General features: G+C 42.6%; 1 protein-coding gene across 3 annotated transcripts; it reads right to left on the reverse strand.

Annotated features, from left to right (window-relative positions):
• Nucleotides 1-632: 632 nt before the first annotated feature.
• On the reverse strand, nucleotides 633-18,867 carry sh3rf2 (SH3 domain containing ring finger 2). 3 transcript variants are annotated; one of them, XM_084352927.1, is made up of 12 exons: nucleotides 18,602-18,867; nucleotides 17,868-18,303; nucleotides 14,021-14,317; nucleotides 12,493-12,588; nucleotides 11,596-11,694; nucleotides 10,997-11,398; nucleotides 3,512-3,633; nucleotides 3,160-3,330; nucleotides 2,655-2,929; nucleotides 2,252-2,559; nucleotides 1,391-1,695; nucleotides 633-1,246 (listed from the first exon to the last, which is right to left on the reverse strand). In XM_084352927.1, exons 2-12 carry the CDS (start codon nucleotides 18,300-18,302, stop codon nucleotides 1,066-1,068), a joined length of 2,691 nt encoding a protein of 896 aa, XP_084209053.1. In that variant the 5' UTR covers nucleotide 18,303; nucleotides 18,602-18,867; the 3' UTR covers nucleotides 633-1,065. The 3 variants fall into 3 exon arrangements, with proteins under 3 accessions (XP_084209053.1, XP_084209054.1, XP_084209055.1); XM_084352928.1 differs by lacking the exon at nucleotides 18,602-18,867 and adding an exon at nucleotides 18,501-18,592; XM_084352929.1 differs by lacking the exon at nucleotides 11,596-11,694 and having other exon boundaries at nucleotides 18,602-18,866.
• Between the last annotated feature and the right edge of the window lie 2,950 nt (nucleotides 18,868-21,817).

Consider the following 21,817-nt stretch of genomic DNA (forward strand, 5'->3'; position numbering starts at 1 on the left):
ACTGAAGAACAAATGTGTGGTACTTTCCTTGATATAGCCTATTTCCATTTCATACATCTACTCCACTACATCTCAAAGGAGCTATATTGTACTTTTTACTCCACTACATTTATCTTGACAGCTTAAGCTACTAGTTACTTTTCAGATTACAATTTTTCATAACCCTCCTGTCCAGTGAAAACCATGAATCTCCAAATGTGGTGATTTGGATTTGTTTCAGAAAACATTCCAACATGTCGAGACATTTCTCCTACCTCTTAAATAAATAAATAAAACTTTTAAAAACCTTATTTGATGAGCCGGTAAATACACCGTCACAAGGCTGAAAACAGGCCGTTTTTCTGAGCTGAGGTGACTGTTCAGATATGTGGCTCTCGCAGAATATAATGCATTGCTGTAGATTAAACTACATCGATATAAAAGCTCAGCCTTAAACATCTACAGCAGTAAAATGCAACACACACATTAATGCACCAGTGATATTAATCCAAAACCATTTCCTGCATAATGAGTACTTTCAATTCAGATACTTGATGTTGTTGATAATACTTTGAATCAAAAAAATGATGTGAATACTTCTTCCACTACTGTTATTAGTGAAAGGATTAAAGTAAAACACAAAACTACGAACATACTGGAAGTATAGTTTATTACCACATAAGCAGAACAGATATTTTATCTCATAATTTCTCTAAATATATAATTAAATATAGTTTGTTTTCTTTGTGGGTTTTGACAAAGGCACTAACCAATGCGTGTAACAAGGGTATTAAACAAGGAACAGTCATTAGATGGGTTTTTGTGCAAAGTCTTATAGTAGTACATGTGTAACAAACATGCACACACATTGAAGGACACACAATATGTCTCTGGAGAACTTAACCGCAGTCTCATATGCACTCAGGACGAAAAATAAACACACCTCCTTCATAGGATTGTCGTTTGGCAGTATTAACCTTTTGGACCTCAACACGCATCGTTGTTGTTCAGCAGGTTAGTCAAGTCATTTGGCAGTTTGAACACATTGAATATAGAAATATACACTACTACAGTCGCACTACACAGTCAGCTGAGCCTCTCGAGGGCTTGAAGAACACTGCAGTGGAATAAGCCTGTCTGCCCACTGCTCTCCTGAGTAACCAGAACCCGTCCATCGGGTCGAGGTCTGTGGACGAGGACGAGCTCTCCTTGAAGCAGACTGAGCTCCGAGTCTGTCTGGGCTAAATGTGTCATGGCCACTCTGTGTCTGGGGAAAGAAAAAGAAAAAAAAAAAAAAGAGCAAAAGAGGCCAGAGATTTTTGTTCAGTCTGTCAAAATCAAGTTTAAGTTGTCGGATAATTAATCTGCTCTTTATTTTCAAGGATAAACAAGTCTTACAAATCAAATGTACCTGCTGGGGCTGAACTGAGCGGACATGGCTGACAGAGACGGCTGTGATGGTATCTGTTTCTGCGGGTTTGAATTTAGATCTGTGGTGGCTGCTTCCAGGCCTTTCCTGAGAATAGGAACTTTTCCTTCTTTGAGAATGATCCCTGGTCCGTCCCTTCCCAGGGTCAGCGATGGGGCCCACACTTCTAACAGAGGGGGGCCAGGGCGGTGGTTGGGGGGAACCTGACTCCCTGACGACCAGGAAGAGGTCCGAGGTCTCAAAGGAGGGGAGTCCTCATCTGTGAAGAACCGCACTGACTTTGCCGGCTAGGGGAGTAAAATATCTACCGTTAGGCACATGCAGAACAGTGGTCAGAGGAACAGTTCAAAAGGACAGTTCATTCCAGCATCAAAAATCCATATTTTTATGCTTCTTACCTGTAGTGCTATATATCCATTTAGATTGTTTTGGTGTTAATTGCTGAGTTTTGGAGATATCGGCTGTAGAGATCTCTGCCTTCCCTCAAATATAATGGAACTAGATGGCTCTCGGCTTGTGTAACCAAATATCTCTAGTCTCACCCTCATATACTGTGACCACTAAAAACGCCAAAACATGGCGGTGCAACATGGTGGAGCAACATGGCAAACTCTGTGGAAGAGGACTCGTTCCCTCTGTGGACACACAGGGCTCATTCTAAGGTAATGAAACACAATGATTTGTAGTTTCAGGTGATTACACACTAATGAAACATAATTATAGATATGATATTCCATTTCTGCCGATAGGTCCTCCTAAATCCTACACACTGGACTTAAAAGACTTAACTTCAGACAAACGTAAGCACATGCCTCCCGCAAGACATCACATGTATGACATTACCTTGTCTATATTATTCTTGTGTGAGTCAGGTCTGACTAGGATTGAGTGAGGCCCATTGGACGGCTGTCTGTCATGCTGAAATGTTGCCTCCTGTGAAACGGTGAAGTCCCTGTCATTAAAGAGTGCAGCAGCAGAGGGCGCTGCTGGCTCAGTCATCCAGCCCAGCGGTCTGCCAGAGTTGGACATGATGCTGCCGCTGTTCTTCTTCCTCTGCAGGGCAGGTGAGTATCCCGACGCCTGCACTTGTGCAAAATGCTGCGAGTTGGACGGGACGTTCATGTTGGACGTGTGGGAGTAATGGTTTGAGACTGAAAAAACATTTACAAAAACATTATTTTACAACCCGGAAACATCTCTAATGTACTCAAACAGTTAGAAGATAGCTGTGGCTGTTTACTCTCACCTCTGTGAGGGTTGAAGATGCGTCTCACTGTGTCCCAACCTTGTGCACCCCCATAGTGGGATGGTTTTCCAGCACCAGTGGATGACATTGCGTGCTGTGCTCCATTTGGCACAGATGGGACGTGTCCTGTTGAGTGTTTCGTTCCATCAGCGTTTACCCTATCAAGAGCAAGGACCACAGAAGGATTCTTGGCAGCTGTGGGTTTCTTTGCTGTCACCGTGTTGTACTGTGAGGACGCACTAGCTGCCTTGGTCTCCAGGAGTCTGGCCGAGGTTCTGCAGTGAGGCAATGAGACACTTTAGTGTGAGCTGAGGCACCTACTGTATATCACTTGTTATACTGTAGTTAAAGTTTATTTGAAGCGAGCACCAGCCTCTGTGTTATATTTCAGGAATTATTTAAATGTGTGCATGCTGACATGTCGTCCTGCCCACACGAAATTACTGTCTGAATCCAAATGTCAGTTTGCTCCCACTTTCTGCAGTCAGGGATCACAGCCTCTTACCTGAGCACAGGCGAGATGTAGTTGCTGGGCAGAATGCCCACTTTGCCCGTTCTGAGCGATAACCCACGCAGCCAGCCTTCTTTGAACTTTCCGTACACTCCCACCATCTCTCCTTTCCTCAGCTCCAGCTCCTCTGGCCTTCGTGGTTTGTAGGAGTACAGGACGGCACACCTGAGGAGATGAGCAGAGGGTTTGCCTATGTTACCACCACACTTTCTCCAATATATATCCAGATTATGCTGTCTTTTTTATGGGTTGTTAAATGTTTTTTGTTTTTCTTTTCTATTCATATCTTGCACCTGTGAACCAACATTATCATTCCCTTAATATAATGTTTAAAACAGTGACTCACACACTGATGGAGAGCTGCTGCGTGGAGGAGTTTTTGCCGTCTGCAGAGGCAGAGGACATCTGGGGGTTCACCAGGGCCATGGAGATGGTGGGTGGAGTCTCACTGGTCATCGTCTTCTCACTCTATAAAGGGACGGATTCGCAATGATCATCACATGAAATGCAAATGGCGATGCATGGCACATTTTTTAAGAGTCTACAGCCATGCTTTGTTTTCACAATACTCATTCATGGCATATGTGTTGAATATGTGCGGCCTGCAAATACTCGGGAACTGTGTTTGGTGACAGATTGAGATTTAGTGAAAACAGAGATATTATTGTGAAAGGGCTCAGCAGTGTCTGTACTGCCTACATAAACCCCTGTGGAGTAGACGCATATTGACGTTTTATTCCTCTTTTATGTAAAGTAGTTTAATTCTTTTTATGTATTTCATGGCTTCGAGTCAAGGTGTTATTGTCATATTGTCAAAACAACATATATTCAAAGTACAGCTCAATACTGAGAAAATCAAAAAGTAAAAAATAAAAAGACTTAAAACGTCTATCTGAGTTGGTGTAGCCATGACTAAGAATGTGTTCCTCTGATTCCTTTGAAGACTGCCAACCAATACCAACGACTTCCATTATGAGTGAGCATATGAGGTTAACAATGACTCTATGACTAAATGAACTCAGTTTTTGAACTGAAATGAATTGAAGAGCGCGATGCTAAAGTTGGCATGCTAACATGCTCACAATGACAATGCTAACATGCTGTTTAATGGGTATAATGTTTACCCTGTTTACCGTCGTAGTAAAGCACGTTAGCATGCTAACATTTGCTTATTAGCACAAAACACAAAGTACAGCTGAGGTTGGTGGGAATGTCATTAGTTATTTGCACGTAAACCAAATTATTGGACAAACTAAAATATGAGACTAGATGATTATGAAAAGTCTGGATCATCAAAGTTATTATTAATGCGAGACATGAGTGTTTTACCAAATTTCATGGCAATTCACTGAAAATGTTGGTGGTGCTACAAGAAAAGTCAGCAAAGTTTTTAGCATTCATCCTGTCCAAAATTTCAGGTTAATCCACCTCATTTCATACGGAGATATTTCAAGTGGGACAAGAGCCTCTGTGGCCGAGGCAGATCGTAAGTAAAGGATTAATAAAGGCCAATATACCAGCCCATTTCAGACACCATATACATGAAAACCGATACATCTGTGAGTGGCCAATATCGGAAAACCCATATATTGATTGGGCTCTAGTCTGGAACGAAGTGGTGGATTTACCAGATAATCTTAAGTAAAAAGTATTTGAGAGGCTATGAGGCCTTATATTAACTTCAGATACACTTTTGTACTGTGGATTTGAGAACTATGTGTATTGTCTGAAGACATACTTAAAAAGATGGAAAACCTATCCTTTAATATCCTCCTCCTAAACTAAATAAAACAAAATAATCCCAATTTGGTGTTTTGATGAAGGAGGTGGATTGCGCTGTCTAACATAACGCTTTCAAAATCTCCCGTTGGTGTTCAATCAGATTGATCTGGTGAATGCAGAAGCTATAGAACATGATTCAATAGTCATCAAGCCGATCGTCAACCATGTGTTCTGTACGGAAAATTACATATGATATATTCATTCACTCATCCTTTAATTCCTCCAATGCTCCAAATCCATCAATACAGAAATTCTTATATATACATTTTTGGTTGTGTTTAATACAGCAACAGTAAAAACATAACAGCCTGGCAAGACCTCTTTCACATTTTATGTCAACAGATCCAAGCTTCTCTTTGTCAAGCTGAGAGCTGAGAAACTCTGACAGGCTTGTAGTGAGCAGGCTGTGAGTCAGGCCTGACACAGACTAGGAGACGGGGAGTGAAACTGAGGTGTGTCTCTCAACTGTTAATGACACAGAGGGAAGATTTATCCCTAATTACCTAATTATCCAACTGAAGAAGCCCTTTCAGTGAGCTCTACCTTTTCATTTTCTCTTCCAAGGAAACAAATCCTCCACACATAATGTTTTCTTATTGTTATACTTTCCCCACAGTGTCTGTTATCTCTCCAGTGACGTCTAAAGAGGCTTGCTGCTATTTACAGCACTACCACTCAACTGAAGCGTTATTGCTGCCTGTTGGCCTGGGGTTCCCTCTATACAGCATGTGCCTGGATCCTACAGCTCTCTCACTATTAAGCTGCAATGCATTCACACTGTACTCCACAGAAACACAAAAGAAGTAATAATTAAGAGGCAGCCGTTGCTGTAACTCAAGTCTCACTTGTCAAAGGCGGTGCTGTGAGGCAGAAGTAAAGCCAGATGAAGTTATGATATAATGTCCTGAAGACACAACAGCCCTCCATAATATAGGAGAGCAAATGGAGGTCCATCACCGTCATCTAGAGTTTCTTTTTGACTGTGTCTTTTGTGACATTTAAATGACATTCACACTAAAAGCAGCCATGCTCACTGGATTAAAATGCTCTTCATCGCAACAAGAAAGAAGCCCAACATCTACCTTTTTTCACGTGTTAAATTATTTAGTTTATTTTCATTACTCCGTGTCCCTTTTTCTATTCTGGGTTTGAGTTTTATCAGATACAAAGAGCCTGCTTCACTCGTGCTGCAGTCACGCAACGGCCAGCTGCAGTGACCCAGCAGTGGCTATATTTACATGGAGAGAGAAAGTCCGCTGTTGGTCTCTCTGCTTCTGCAGCCAGAATCTCTGCTGCTGTAAATAAATCACTTTACAGAATACTAATGTTCACTTTTTGGCGTCCTTTTGCCAGCGAGAGTGCTTCACCAGCAACCTTTTGTCTCACATAATCAAAAGAAGGCAGTTTTGTATGGAGGCTCAAAGTGTTCAAAATGAAAAACATGAATAAAACATTATGAAAACTGCAAATTGTTTGATGTAAATTATGTTTTCACCCTTGTCTGTCTGTCTGTTTGTTTGTTGGTCAGCAGGATTACACAAAAACTACTGAACAGATTTCCATAAAACTTGGATGGGGGATGGGTCCCAGCCCAGAATAGACCCCGTCACCTTCTGGTGCAGATCCAAACATTTTTGTTTATTTCTTAGGGAATAAGGCCTGGAGTCTTGTCAATGGAAATATTCCTGGTAAAATAAATGTTTAATAAAATAAATTAAATAACATTTTAAGAAGACAAAATATTAATTCAATTATAGATCTGTGAAATATCAAAAACCTTTATAAAACTCTGCTCATTAATAGGAAAATTCATTTTATCCCACTTATTTTCAAAATAAAAGAATTGATAACAGGTCATTTTATAAAGGCCAGTTTTTACTTCATTTCAGTCTCTTTTATGTTATAACTGCAGTCGGTGTCTGTCAGTCGAGACAACAAACAGTGCAAACAGCATTTATTTAATCTTGAAGATTTCGTGTCTCCACAGGTTTGGTTATACCAACTAAACTGAGCCTTTTAACGCATCACTTGTTAACCAGGCTCCTTAGGGGGAATTTTGTTCTCGAGATATTTACTGTGTAACCATAACAAATGTCCAAACCGTGTACAGAACTCAACGAGGTCTTGTTCAACTTCAGCATGAACACATCAAAACACCCCCTTGAATCAGAAAACTATAGCCACCATCATTGTAACTCATCACAAAAGAGTCAGCCGACAGTCGATAAAAAAATCCCCAAAACTCAGTGTGTGAGAAAATAAAATAAAATGTGGCTAATTAGACCTTTAGTCAGGGTGAAGCTGGGTGGAGATGAGCTGGAATTTGCTGGTGTCACCAAACCGCTTTAGGTTGTAACAGTAGACTTGTTGAGATGTGCCAGGCCTGCACAGAACCGACCACACAATACACGATGCTTAGATTTCTGTCCAACCGGATCCTGACTCACTCACAAGCTCAACAAATATCTTAAATACTCAAGATACAAGAAAGCTAACTTGTGTTTTTGTGACGTGATGAATTAACACCTGCAAAGACTGATGTCGAGCCATGATGGTCTAATTATGTCCCATCAACAAAGAAAACGTATGACTTGTATTCCTTCTTCCTCTCCCTGTGCATAGTCATGGAGATACTTTTTCAGCGTCTCTATTTTGGGTTGTGAACAAGTTTGACATGGAAAGAATCTTTGCATAATTGTTTTACATAAAATAAATAAAAAATTGAGGCTCACATATAAATGCTGTCTTGTCAGTATCACAGATACAGGCTGCATTTTAAAGAAACGCTTGCTGAATAGATCGGACAATCAATTAACATTTTATTTGGGATGAGGATCTTATCTAACAGGAAATAATGCCAATCAAGCACAGTCTGCACATTCCCACACAGGCTGAACAAGGTCTAATCAGGCGGCGCAGGTGAAAACACCTGTGTAGGTGGACAACGGCACTTCAGAAGTTTAAATTGAGTTAAATATATGATGGGGCTCGTGACTTTCTGCTGTGCATGCTCAGGCACCTAACTACAATAGAGTTATGCAGCAGCTCTGTGTTGCAAGAAAAGTCTCAGGTACTCTGATCGTATAACTAGAGGGGGTTGTGCTCATGAAACTCACTTTAGACTTAAAAAAGGTCCAGTGTGTCGGATTTATTGGCAGAAACGGAATAAGTATGTTGTCATCAGTGTATAATTACCTAAAACTAATTGTGTTACCTTAGGCTGAGCCTTTTATATCTACAGAGGGAGCAGGTCCTCTTCCACGGAGTCTGCCACGTTGCACCTCCATGTTTCTACAGTTTCTACATTTGTGTTTTCAGCGCACATCTTGGGGGAGGGTGAGACGAATCCAACACACTTTTTAAAAGGCTTCACGAGCTCCACCTGTTCAGATGTGTTTTTGTTTATATTCATTTCTTTACTTTACTGTACTGTTAGCCTCAAGTCGTTTTTTTTATGTTTGTTGCCTTGTTCTTTTCTTTTATTGTGAAACACTTGGCGTCTCTTGAGGTTTGCGATATAAATAAACCTGCTGCCCTACTTACTAATTATCAGAGCAACTGCCGACTCATTTCCTGCAAATCAACTTATCAATCAATCAGCTAATCATTTCCGCTCGATTTTAGTCACTTCACAGGCTTGAAGGGTAACCACTAATGATTAAAGGACCAGTGTGTAGGAATTAGTGACATCTGGTGGTGAGATTGCAGATTGAACACAACTGAATACCCCTCATCTCACCTCCCACTACAGTGGGCAATAAAAACTAGAAAAACACTGCTGGGGAAATTATTACGGGTGATATTCCAGCGTTTCGCGGAATAAGCGATTTTTATAAAGTCTAAGCATTAGCTTAGTGGGCTAAGCAATAATAGTGTTATTCACTCAAAATAGTAGCTAACCTAGATCTTCATCAATGAATGATACGCCGCACTAATTGGTCTAAGAATGAGGATTAGGCTAAGTGACAGGACACAAGATAACAATGATTCTTAGTTTCACAGTCATGAAAACATAATTCTGAATACTATATTGACAACAGATCCTTCTGAATCCTACATATTGGACCTTCAAGCTTTTTATAACACTGACCTCAAGTATTGTGGTGCACCAGTGCAGTATGATATGGAATCGAACCTTTCTTTGTTTTATTTTAAGGTGTTTTTGGCTCATCTCCATCCTCTCTTACATAATGATGCCAATATCCAAAGTAATATGCATTATTTCATCCACAGTTGGTGGGAAGCTGCATCTCTCTGTGAAACAGCGGAGCCAGAGGTGAGGGCTGATGGGATGCAGCACTCAGAATAGCTCACATGCTGGCTCGGTCAGCGGGGAGCTCAGCCTCGGCTTGAGGGACGGAGCCCCTGCGCTCCTTTAAAAAGGGAAGTGCGTGGCTTGTCTGCTATTACTGGCCCACTGATGTGAAAGTGAGTGTTACCTGCTTAGTGAAGAGGAAGGAGTTTGAAGGCAAGGGAAAGAGGGGTCTGTTATGTAACCAACTTCACCAGTGACTCATCATCATCAGCATGAGAGAGATAAGCAGACACACTGAGGGACTCTCCAAGCCTCCCACTCTCTACATCCATCTCTCATTTTTCCTCCTCCTTCTTCCTACATCTTGTGCTTTTGCCTTTTCGCTGCTCATACATTTTGTTTTCCGTTTCTCTTTCCAACTCTAAACACAATCTTTTAGCTTTTCAGTATTTCCTCTTCTCACCTTTTCCTCTTCCTACCTTACCTTATTTCCTGTTTTTGATCTTGTTCTCACATCTCCTCTCTCCTCCCTTTTTTCTTCAACCTGCATGAGGTTTCGCATTTTTATGCTCTGACGTGTATAATTGCAGGGTAGAGAAATTTGAAGCGAATCAAAGGAAATCATTGTGGGGGGGCAGAGCACTTGGCAGCAGGTTATATTATTAAACACTGCAGGCTTTTACGTTGGCACTGCACTCAGGCACTGGCCAGTAGTCACAGCAGTCTTGCATTGTTTCTAATGCAAATGAATGACATCGTGTCCAGCTGTATATATAAAATTGCAGATATAAAAAGTATCCATCAAAACCTTCAAATGAAGGTGGTTTTTGCTATTTTTTCTGTCAGGCTGCTTTTGATGGTTATTTAAAGACATCTCAAAAAGATAAAATGCTGATAAAATGCCATAATCCAAAGTTGTCTCATGGGGATGCTCATCATCCATCCGTGTGATACAGGCTGTATAAAATATACAGCAGGTGGGATAGAAATTCTTCCTGATAGCTTAAAACTTAAAAAACAAGAGGGTTGCTAACGTGTGACTGTTGCACTTCTTGTGAGCGATATCAACGATGCTTTTTCAGTGGCGCTGGGCCGTCATTCTATGAAACGTATCATTCAAATCCAAAAGACTTCCTCTCTTTTCTCTCCGGCTTTTCTGTTTTGCTTTCCAGGAATAAGACATTTACACAACTGAAGCTACATAAAGAACAAGGACACGCAACCTGTTAGACTGTTATTCATGTCGGTGTAGAGCCGCTGGCGTTTGTCCCAGGACTTGAGATTTTCAAAGTCTCGGTCCACTCACCACCTTTCAAATCTAGGCTGTTTCCACATCTGTGCTGTCTTAATTAGAGACACTTAATCACGTAGTGTCAGACAGAAGGGTAACGCCTTGCTCTCACTCATTCCTTAAGCTTGGTGTCATGGTTTACTCCCTGTACCCCTGAGAACAACCTGATCCCTCCGTGACTCAAACAAAAACATCAATTATCTCACATTAGCCACATGTTTTATATCAAAACAAAGCACTGGGAACAAAAAAACAAAGCCCAACATAGTTTTGCTCAAAGATTATGAGAAAGAGGACTTGGATAACTTTCTGCCACAATCTGTTCACCCTGCCGTGCCACCAGACTACGAAGCCCCTCAGGCACTGAGAATCCTGGACTTCCCCTCAACACTTTATAAATATTTTTCTGGTGTAGCATACAGGGTTGCATATCCTTGTTGCATGACAAATAAATGTACTGTAAATATCAGTGCAGCATGCATAAAGGCAGATCTGTTGCTCACCTGTAACAGGTGCCTGTGTGTGGTGTCAGAGTGGCGTTTAACTCGCTGAGAGTTCACTCTGGAGGAGTGAGAGAGGCCGCGGGCGGCAGGAGGCGCAGTGAGGCGGAGTGGCGGACCCTGACGGCTGACACTGTTGAAGGTGCTGATGTTGGTTGTGTCTCCTTTGGCAGTCTGATAAAAGTTGTTGCTGCTGGCTGCGAGCTGTTTTCGCTGGCTGGAAAGGGGCAAAGCATTGATGGTGGGTGTCTTTGTTGGGACTTGAGGGACTCCGAAATGGGTCGTCCTGTTGGATGCGTCAGTGGCCTTGTCTTTGCCCCCACTCCCAGTCCGATGGTGAGATTCTGCTGAGTCACTCCCCCTCCGATTCTTCCCCTCTAGCAGTTTGGCAGCCACTGAGTTTGGCTGAAACAGATAAAAACATAAAAGTGAAACCACAGAGGAAATCGGGATGAATCCCACCACAACAGAACAGTCAATCCTCAGTCAAGAAAATCCTTTCCAAACTCGCTCCTACCTGCTACTAACGCCTGTCAACCTCTGCTCCTGCTGATCAGCGAAACGGCTGTCTAAATACACCCACTTATCACTACTTCACTCACCCCTACAACTTGTTGGACAGGCAGGCAGGGCGGCAGGCAGACAGGCGCATAAGTACCAGCCAATAAGCCGGGAAGAGTTGACTGGTGCTGAGAGAGGAGCTGCACAGACAGCAGGCAGACAGACAGACATGGCAGGGTTAATGCTTTCACTCCCCACAGTGATGTGCTGTTATGCCACCCAAGCAGAGAAAGCATTACTGTGTCTTTACGCCTGGCTGCACGACACGAGGAGAGGCAGGCTCAGAAAGGAGAGGGGAGAGGAGAAAAGAGGATGATGAAAGAATAGAGTACAGAGGTAGAAAAGGATGAAGAGCACAGCTGAGGCGGGGCTTGAGGAGAAGACATGGGTGACCAGGAGACGAGAGGAGGCGTAAGGCAAATATTTAGGAAAAACTGAAGAAAATACAGATGACAAGTGAGGGAAGTAAACAAGAACAGACTGAGGCACCACATTAACCCCACTGCGGGAACAAAAACATTCTCCCGCGGCACGGATGAAGTTAATTCCTGGAGACAGAAAGTACAGACGAAAACACATGACAGTCAGCGAGCTAAGGACTGCGAACCTGAGTAAGCCACATAGTCACACACTAATGAGCAGCTGCAGACACAGCAGGGCTCCACAGATTAACCCTCTGCCTCAGCACTTTGCAGCGCAGGAGTGACATTTACGGATGAATCAAAGATTTGAATGAAAATCAAGGTAGCGCCTGGGCAGTGACCTGGAATTAATGACATCTAGCGACGACATCTATGGTTCAATTCATTACACGAGCTACGCCATCAGACCAAAGTGCCAAACGGCAGGTGTCAACCTTGATCACGTTGAAAAGGCCACGACCCACATTCGAGAAATGAAGGAAGGAAGATAGAAGGAGAGGACTGAAAAGGACTCACCTCTGTAAACTGCAGAGGGCAAACTCCAACTTTCTCCCCTAGCTTGGCTTCGATCCAGTGTTCATCCACCCGTCTGATGACAGTGAGGATGTCTCCCTATAAAGCAGAAATAAGTAACTGTACTTAAAGGAAGTGGTGAAAAGATGAGCGGCACATAAGGAAAATCACAGGATGCCAGGGTGCCGGAGTGTGTTCGCCCTGGAGACTGAGCACTCAGCTCAGAAACTCTCCGAGCTCTGAGTTTCTCCTGCAGCATGTGACTTCAACTCCATTTGTGTCTGCAGGCCCCGTCCTTTCAGAGGCCAGCCCCTGCTCTAAAAACCATTTGACCATCTGCATTAAAACTGAAAAAAAAAAAAAAAAAAAAAAAAGTCAAGCGCAAGTGTGCTTTAATGGAGAGCGCACAAGTACTGAGGCCCTTATATAACTGCCTCAGAAATCCTTCAGGGTGAGTAACAACCAGTGCAGCAGAAGTCTGAGCCTCGGGCTCCAAAGGTCTCTCAAAGCAGCGAAAGTAACAAAAAGCAATGACCATTATGTATCAGTAGGAGCTCCCTCTGCAACACATAATCACAGACTAGTTCATGTCCAAAAAGCTACACTAGTGTGATGCTGAATGGGTTAAGTCCACATCTTTCTAACATGGGAGCAGGGAGTCAAGATAACGTGCTGAACTGAAGAGGTTGTCAGATATTTGGTATTTGGAACAGATGCTTTTCACAATGTGCTAACACAGACCAAACGATTCATCGTTGTTAATAATAATCTGTTGAACAATCGGTAGTGGGAGACATAAAATATTAGCTATTTTTCCTTTAATCAGTGATTCCCCTGAAGGTACTGCAAGTGGGCCACCAGAGGTCATTTACAACAAATAAATCAATAAAAAGTTTTTAAGTTTTGTAATAGAGTCTGAAATGGCCATTAAAAATTTATGAAAAAGTGACCAGAACTGAGAAAACAAGATTAAATTAAATTAAAATGTTCTGACCTATATTAATATGATTTTGTGTCATAGTCTTATTGACATGTGAGCCACCGTCTGACCTTAACCTGCACCCAATGGTGGAGATTATGGTCATTAGTGGCATTTCAGGAAAAATAATTCTAACAGGATGGCAACAATTTTTGATCAGGAGCAGTGTTGGGTGTAACACACTACAAAAGAAACAGCTTTGTTAATTAAGTCTCTGTGTGACTTACATGAGCCGTAATTCGTAGGCCTGATGATGAAGCCTAATCCTCCGAGGGCACTTTAATTTACATTCTTGAATCACATATGCCCACACATTCCTTGTTCTGTGGACTATGGATGTGGATTGAGCAATTTTGGTATGTTTGCAGTATTTATGCTGCACATTTAAAATATAAAAGACATATATACATGATATCTCACTTCCTACATATGGGACCTTTCAGGGGATCCTCTCCCCCTGAATGTTACTGTTTTGTTTCCTGAAGGTTACTGTTAAGAGTGCATTAATTGGTGAGTAGGAAACACTGCCAGTCATTAGTTTGAGAGTCAGACCTTGAAGAAGCTGAGACAACATTTGCTGTCTTCCAGATTCATCTCTTCAGGGTTGAAGTCATACAGCGCCCTGCAGAGAGCCGGAGGTTGGGACTGCTGGAGGGGCTGCACATGAGGCATCTGGCTGACGGCCTGCAGCGCGCTGGCAGTGACAGACGCACCGCTACTGTCACCGGCGTTTCCGTGGTGCCAGTTCTCATCCGCCTTGTGTTTCGGGGCGATACCGTTGCCACTCTTGAGCACCAGCTCTCCTGACGAATCACCTTTTTGGTTACGCATCGCAGCTCTGAGAGCAAGCTGAAGAGAAGAAAATCACATATCAGCGAGAACGAGTGATAGATTTATTTGACATGTTGATAGTGAAATCAATTCCTTTAACAATTTGGGGGCATAAAAACCATCTAGGCTGCACTGAAGCTATTTATTTTGTCCTTTAACTGTGACAAACTGTGACCAGGCACTTTGCAGTTGTCACTAGTTAACAAGACAGGAAATAACAGCTGTAAAATGCCCCACTTAAGTAGCTCAACACACTGGTGTCAGATTCTTGTGCTGAACAGACATAGATGATGTGGTGTGATTTTCTTATCACGATACGAAGATATGTATCCAAAGACACTTCCTTATTCCATTTTAAGATGATATCGAGTAACGACTCGAGCTTGACTGTAAATGACTTCATTTCAGTTACACTTTTTTCAGTGATGTTGAGGCATTATGCATAATACAGCATTAATAAAGACTTCTAAAATATTATTATGAAGTTCACAATCTGTACATGCAATCATCGCCTTTCTAGATTGGGACAGCTGTTATTTAAAACAACAAAACAAATTCATGTGTAATTTATCTCATAGTTACGGGATGCCAAGATAATAAGTGTGAATTTCCTGAGCAGTAAATCATTTCTACATTGGATTTTTATCAGGTTCCTCCTCATAAACACATCTACAGACAAACTATGTGCTTGTTTCTTTAGAGATAAAAACGCTGAATTTAACTACTGAGACACATGGCCTTCGTGAAAGGACGATGGTGGAAGAAGTGTCTTACGTCGTTTGCACTGAAGGTTTCTGAACTCTGTGTTAAAAATGATCAGAAACTCAAGCTCATGAACTTGGCTGAGCGGTTCGAACTCTGGCTGAACTCGAGCTCCAGATCTCCTGTGAACTCTGAGACGCTCTGCACAGTTTAAACACAGGACTTCTGAGAAGGCAGATCTTTGTGTTCCTCATCTCCTCGGAGAATTTAATGATCAGCAACAAATTCAATCTAATGATTTACTGACTTGTGATCCTCAGATCTCTGTTGGGTTTGAATTAGGTAACAGATGTGTTAAACAGACATGCTTTGTGCGGACGAATGATTGTTAAACACGCAGCACGCACTCACTTATTGTAACTCCTTTACATCCTGAAAATAAACCGAGAATACGACAGTTGTTCTTTTTAAAACACATTTCACAGAACAGTCTTCACGTTTCATATACAAAAAATGTGTCTCATTTTAACGCTCTATCGGAGAAGTTCTTTGACAATAATACAAAAAATGTAAAAACACTGAGCCTGTTCGTACCTGACGTTAACATAAGCCTTGGGTTATTAGAAACAGCTCTAAATACGAGTGTAAACAACCGCCTCTGAGTCACCAAAATGTTAAGGTTGTCTGGGACGCATTTCATCACATGTACGAGAGCCTAACCGATGTTTCAGTTGGCTGATTTTATCTTCATGCGGGTATTGGCCTGTCGTAGACACATCGGCATCGGCGTAGTAGATGTTGTCCGATATGCACCGACATGAAAACTCTCTTTTTGCAGATTATAACGCAAAAAAAGATGCTTGGGGTAATGTATAACTATAAAATCCAGAGTGAAGTTTCCTTTTTCGGTGCACCGCTATCATTTTAGACAGTAAAGTTCATTGTTGAACTGTAAAGTATCCGGCCTCCATTATATATCTTTGTGATTATGTTTGATCATCACAACGAGAAGCCACAACAACAGGCAAAATGGATTACACGCTGTCTGATTTACAAGTGGGTCACTGTAATGCAAATCACATTTCGGCTCTCTTACCTGTGAACACGGTCTATTTCAACCGATTTCGCCGTTAAACTAGTAACTAGTAAATCTTGCAGTTTCAACATTCACTGTGCCTTCTTGTGAATTTGGCATTAAATGCAGTACATGAAGCGTCAGTTTGTCGTGACATCGCTGCACCGGTCTCAGACAAACTCTTAATTGTTTGGGCCTTTTTCTACATTCTGCAAAGAGTAGCTGTTCCTTTTGTCCCAGAGATGCAGGTCTTTCTTTGTGTTTGGAGCGGGGAAGTGAGATCAGATAACGAGTTGTCAAGCGAGACACGTCCAGACGCACTCCAATGCCGGTTGTGAACCGACAGACTTGAGAGCTGTTAACTTGTGTTCTGAGCACCCAAGATGCATTTTAACACCAGGTATGAACAGGCTCAAACACTAATGCTGAGCAGTAATAATAAGCCTTAGTCATGGTATGATTCAGTGTAAAGACATCAAATACTGGAGCCTATTTAAAATCTATGACTCTGTGAGTCTCTTGTGTTATAAATTAACAAGTTGGTTTGTTTTAAAGGTCTATTTGTAACAAAAGTTGATTTTTGAGTCTCATTCCCAACTCATTAAATAATTTATTTTAATTATTTTATGTGTAGAGGGACCATGCACAATATTAAACATAAATGTTGCCATTTGATGCATTGTACCAGAGTTAGCTTAGAGGTAATTTACATCTGCAGTCCCCTGGCAGGTCATGATGAAAGCTTCACATTTGTGACGCTCTGGATTTCCCAACTCCTTTAATCCTGTCCCTTATCAGATAACTTTTGCTCTTTAGTTTTTGTATCTGCTCTATTTGGAAAATTACCATCATTTAAACTTCATCATCCATTACCATCAAAGTATCTGCTACACTCCTGTATCAGTTTGAGATATTCATCCTCTGCATAACTCGTAGTCCATCTTTATTAATCCTACATGTATAGAAGGTGTTTAAAGTACAACAGAGCTCTCTTAACTCAGGTCAAACAACTATTGGGCTCTCATTTGCCAACTATGATGTGAAAAGCAAATCATCCACTGTCTTGAAAGCCCCTGTGGAGCAATGACAGGCGCCATTCAAAGAGGTTTGAGATCTCAACACTGGCTCACGCTTACAGGTCAGATCACACTCCAGCTCCTCCGTGCCACATAATCTCATCAAGTTGAAAACAACCCACTTAAGTTTCAGTCACAGTGGTGAGTAAGTTTTTCGGTGGGTCAGAGATGAGACACGCGGCTCAATTCAACAAAGTGTGAAGGACAAAATCAGTGACGCATCGTAGGTGAGAAGACAATAAATACCATGAGGCATGCAAATTCATCAGCTGGTGCAAATTTACTGTGTTTACTTTTCCTGTTTATACTGTTGATAATGTTCAAACTAACACAGGTCCCCTTTAACACGTGTAGGTGCATCAGGCCATTGTGGGCAACAAATCAAAGAGCAGAACTGATTCACGCCACTATTGCATTTTTTATGGCTTTTGCTTCAGTGTGATAAAGTTCTTTGAGTTGTTTGGTATTTAATTTTCTGGATTATGTGCAGTAATCTACAGAGGTGCTCGGTACCCATCTACAGGGCATCAGTGACATTGGTGAAGCGAGATGTCTGCACAGAGCCCAAAGGAGACTAAAAGGCAACACCCACCCAGCCACGGTCTGTTTACCCTGCTGCCATCTGACAAAAGATGTTATCGACCCCAAAAATGTAGCATCAGTCCGGCTCTGCTTCTCATGGATGCAGAGGATTAGGCCCTGGTCGTGCACTGACCTCACTGTACCCTTGCTTCTCTCTGTGTTGACCCTCCTGCTGCTGCTGCTGACCCTCCCTGACTGCCAAGGCGCCCCTGGCCAAGGGCACTGCGTAGTGGGCTGTCTGTCTGGCCCTGCTGGGCCTCGGCGAGCTCTGGATCCCCTCCAGGAGCCGCACCAGCAAGTGGTTCGTAGGAAGCTCCTCCACAGTCCTGGCTGGGACGAGAGCGCGACACTCAGGGCAGAAGAGCTGGGACTGGACTGCCTCCTGCCTCTGCAGGCAGGACATACAGAAAGTGTGCTGGCAGGGCAGGACCTTGGCTGACGCATCAAGCCGCTTGGAGCACAGAGGACACTCCAGCAAGGCCATGAGAGCCTGCTCCCTCATGTGAACAGGGCCAGCTCTGTCGGGGAGCAGGGCCTCTGGCACACCTGAAACACTGTAATCCACCATGCTGAGAGGGGAAACAATGAGAGGCTGAGTCAGTGAAATCAAACAATAGAGTTACAACATTACTGACCAAAGTCCTCCTCTACTGTACACCAATAAGACTCTTTACACGGCCAACACTTAGGATAGTTTTATGAAGTGGCACGACTACGAATAGACGCTTTGTAGTAAACGCTGCTTACAGGTGTCATGTCAGCTCACCTGGCTGAACAGGTAAGACAGCGACAGGAATCATCCGCGGAAGACGAAATCTTCCCACATTTATCTCGGCGACACAAAGTGCAGAAGCATTAAACACTTACATGGGCTGACTGCCGGAATGATAGTCCTCAAACTCCGGTTAGGAAACGCGTAACTTAGTGGCCGCTGCCGCCATGACGCAGTGCGCTGAGGACGGGAAGGTGCGACGCAGGGAGAGCAGGACAGTGCGCGTGCACTACGCTGGTGTCACTGGCCAGCTCGTTCCCAAAAGAGAAAAGATGTTGTGACGACATGAAGATCACCTGTGGACATGAGGCGTCAAACAAAGTCTCCAGCTCTGCAGGGACGATTCATCAGGAAATGTGTCGGGTTTCAGTGTCATGTCGGACTGAGTTTAACCCTTCACAGCTGATCCGCTCACACACGTACAGTCTCTTTACCTTAATGATGGTAGATTCAGCTCATTAATTAAAAAAAATAACACGCGTGTCAAATAATTATAAAAATGTAGTGCATTTTAATACAGCAGTTTAATATTTGTTTAAGTTTTGAAGATCTTATTTACATTAAAACACATTAAAACTGTTCAGCTATGCTCCTGAATTCAGTTTAGGGATATTTATAATCCTTTATTTCTTTATTTCTATAATTATTATCACTTTTATTGATTAAAACGAGTGGGGGGAAAGGGGGGAAATAAACCCAGAGAGGTGTTTACAGCACTGTCATGTGACATGGTCTCCCTCTGCTGGTGCATTCACTGACCAGCTCTGCAGCTTCTCCTGCAAGAAGCCAGCACCGTCTGCACATCAGTCCTGCTGGAGAAACACTGAGGAAGAGAGAACCAAGTAAAAGCCATCCACCATCACGTTGTTGAGTATTTGTGCAGAGCAGTCACAGTTATTGCCGGAGATGATAAGTCATAATGAGAGTCTTCATTATTGTTGTTTGGATTTCATTTGCACTGTCCAAACTCCCAAATTCCCTTTTCTGGCATCCCGAGACTAAATAATTTATCCGTATTGGCTAGTGTAGCGAAAGTTCAGGACATCTGTTTGAATTTTTTAAACAAGCATGAATGTTTCATCTCTTTCTTCACGTCAGCAGAACTCGGGGAATTCTAAAAATGTGCATGAGGCTTTTACAGAGAGAGCGAGAGCAACAGAAAAGAGAGGCAGAGAGAGAGAAAGGGGGGAGATTAGCCATGACTTATTTACATCTTCATATCAAAGTTGATACAGGCCCTTCCTCTCAGGCCCTCTCACAGTTTAATGGCTCTGGCGGGGTAAAGCGGAGCCTAAACAGGACTTGATTTTGGTTTGTGTTGTGTTTTCTGGATTGGAGACTCCATGTTGGCTCCAATCTGTGAGTGATGGATCTTCTGTCTTGCGAGGAGACAGTTTGTTTTGCTGCTCAGAGGAAGTCAGTACATAAGTGCTTGTCAGCTGCTTACAGCCCGACGGTCAGTCTGGCCTCGACTGAGGAGATGTTGTGGGAAGTGGGCCCATGTTTGATGGTTCTGATATATAGTCTATCTGATGGAGAGGGAAGGGTGTCCCGGGGGATAGCTCTGAGCTCGGTGTGCTGTCTCCCAGAATATCATGGCTTGTCACAAGTTGCTGTATAAGGAGGAGTGCCTTCTTCTCCCGCTTTCATGTTTTATTTAAAATGCTGTCTTACTCAGAGAGTGCTGCTAACTCATTGAATGTGATCTGTCTCAGCATTGCCTTTCCCTCTGTTTTTTTTTTTTTTGTGGGTCCCTTTCTCCCCCTTCTCTGTCTTCTGCGGCTGTGTTTGATCACTTGACTGTGGTCCATGTGCAGATGGTCCCTCACAGTGTATGTGGATGTGTTTCAGCAGTTTAATTTGAGCAAGGTGCCAGTCAAGATGCATAATCCTCGTGCAGCAGTTTGATTAGGATTAAGCACGAATCGAACAGCACTTTAGGTGCATCACAGCCACGTAATTAACTTCTCCCTTTCAGAGGGAACTAATCCTCCGCCCCAAACTTTGTCGCCGCCGTGGTTGCAGCAGTTCCCAGGTGCTGATCAGATGACTCATTTTTTGTTGTCTTCTTTTCTGAATGAAGCATTGACCGGCCTCAGTAAAAGCCAACTTTCTCACAGTCAACATGTGAGGTGTGTGTTTGCAGGAGAAACACAGCACTCCAGTCAGACTGGTTCAACCGGAACATCTGCAGTGTTTTTGGATAAACGCATGCATTGTGTGTGTGTGTGTGTGTGTGTGTGTGTGTGTGTGTCTGTGTGTGTGTATGCGCGCGCAGACACTTAACCTTTTGTGCAGGTGTCTGCAGACACCTCACCTTTTGTGCAGGTGAGGTGTCCACTCCCATCGTCTCACAGACTTTATTCATATTAACTTTGTCTGATGATCTTTTGGCTTCGGTCCATGTTCCAGAGTTGAGCAGCGCCTACATGTCCAACAGATCTGAGGAGGATCCATTTTAGATCGAGATTTAAGACCACGTCATTGTGAAGACTAGAAGCAAAACAAAATGGATTTTATTTATAATGTGTATTAATAAGGTTTAAACTACCAGTACTAACAGCTACAGTACAACTGTCTCTCACGCAGTCAGACAGCTGTCACCATTATAAAAGCCCCAAAGACTGGGGAGGATATAAACTTTACTCCCAAATCGATTAAGGAAATGTTATATAATAGGGTTTGGGCCGACGGGTTGACGGGTCAAGGCAATGACATGAAAAGGAGAAAACCAGCATATTATACTTTTAACTGCATTTAATATAGAAATGTATCTCCTAAAGAGGAAAAACTTTGATTTTACATATTTAATCCTTAAGTCTGTCATAACATGACCTTTTAATAGACTTTGGTCCCCCCCCCGATTTTCTGTTTTTTCAATGCCATTTTGAATATTTTGGTAAATAAAGATAACATGACTATATTATATATGTCATGTTACATAGTGATGTCAATGCTTAAATACTGGTCCAGGGTGATATGTTAATGGCCCGCAGTGTCAGCTGACTCAGACATGCCTGCGTGAGAGTCTGGGAATTCAATTTAGGAGGAAAAATGTATGCAGAGCAGCAGGCGGTCCTCCACCAGATGCTTTCATTAACATCCATCCATGAAGCAACTTTGCGGTTCTTCCACCCACAGTTTGTTCTGCCTGGTCCTCCTCTGCCAGCAGATTGAATCCTATAAATATTTCATATTTGATAAATAAATGAAACAACCTCTTTTCTTACTTCTGGGTAGCGCTCTACGTTGCTCCCCTACCTACGTATGCAGGAGCTTATTATCGCTGCTCTGACATTGTTTCAGTCATT

Source organism: Pagrus pagrus (assembly GCF_965226575.1).
Source record: "Pagrus pagrus genome assembly, chromosome: 5".
Lineage (NCBI taxonomy): Eukaryota > Metazoa > Chordata > Actinopteri > Spariformes > Sparidae > Pagrus > Pagrus pagrus.

Coding starts and splice junctions, on each gene's coding strand:
- sh3rf2 (XM_084352927.1), bottom strand. CDS start 18,302: ATGGTGGATTACAGTGTTTCAGGTGTGCCAGAGGCCCTGCTCCCCGAC. Junction 3,331..3,511: donor CAGCAGCTCTCCATCAGTGT/GTGAGTCACTGT, acceptor TCATCTCCTCAG/GTGTGCCGTCCTGTACTCCT. Junction 1,247..1,390: donor GCTCAGTTCAGCCCCAGCAG/GTACATTTGATT, acceptor TTCTTTCCCCAG/ACACAGAGTGGCCATGACAC.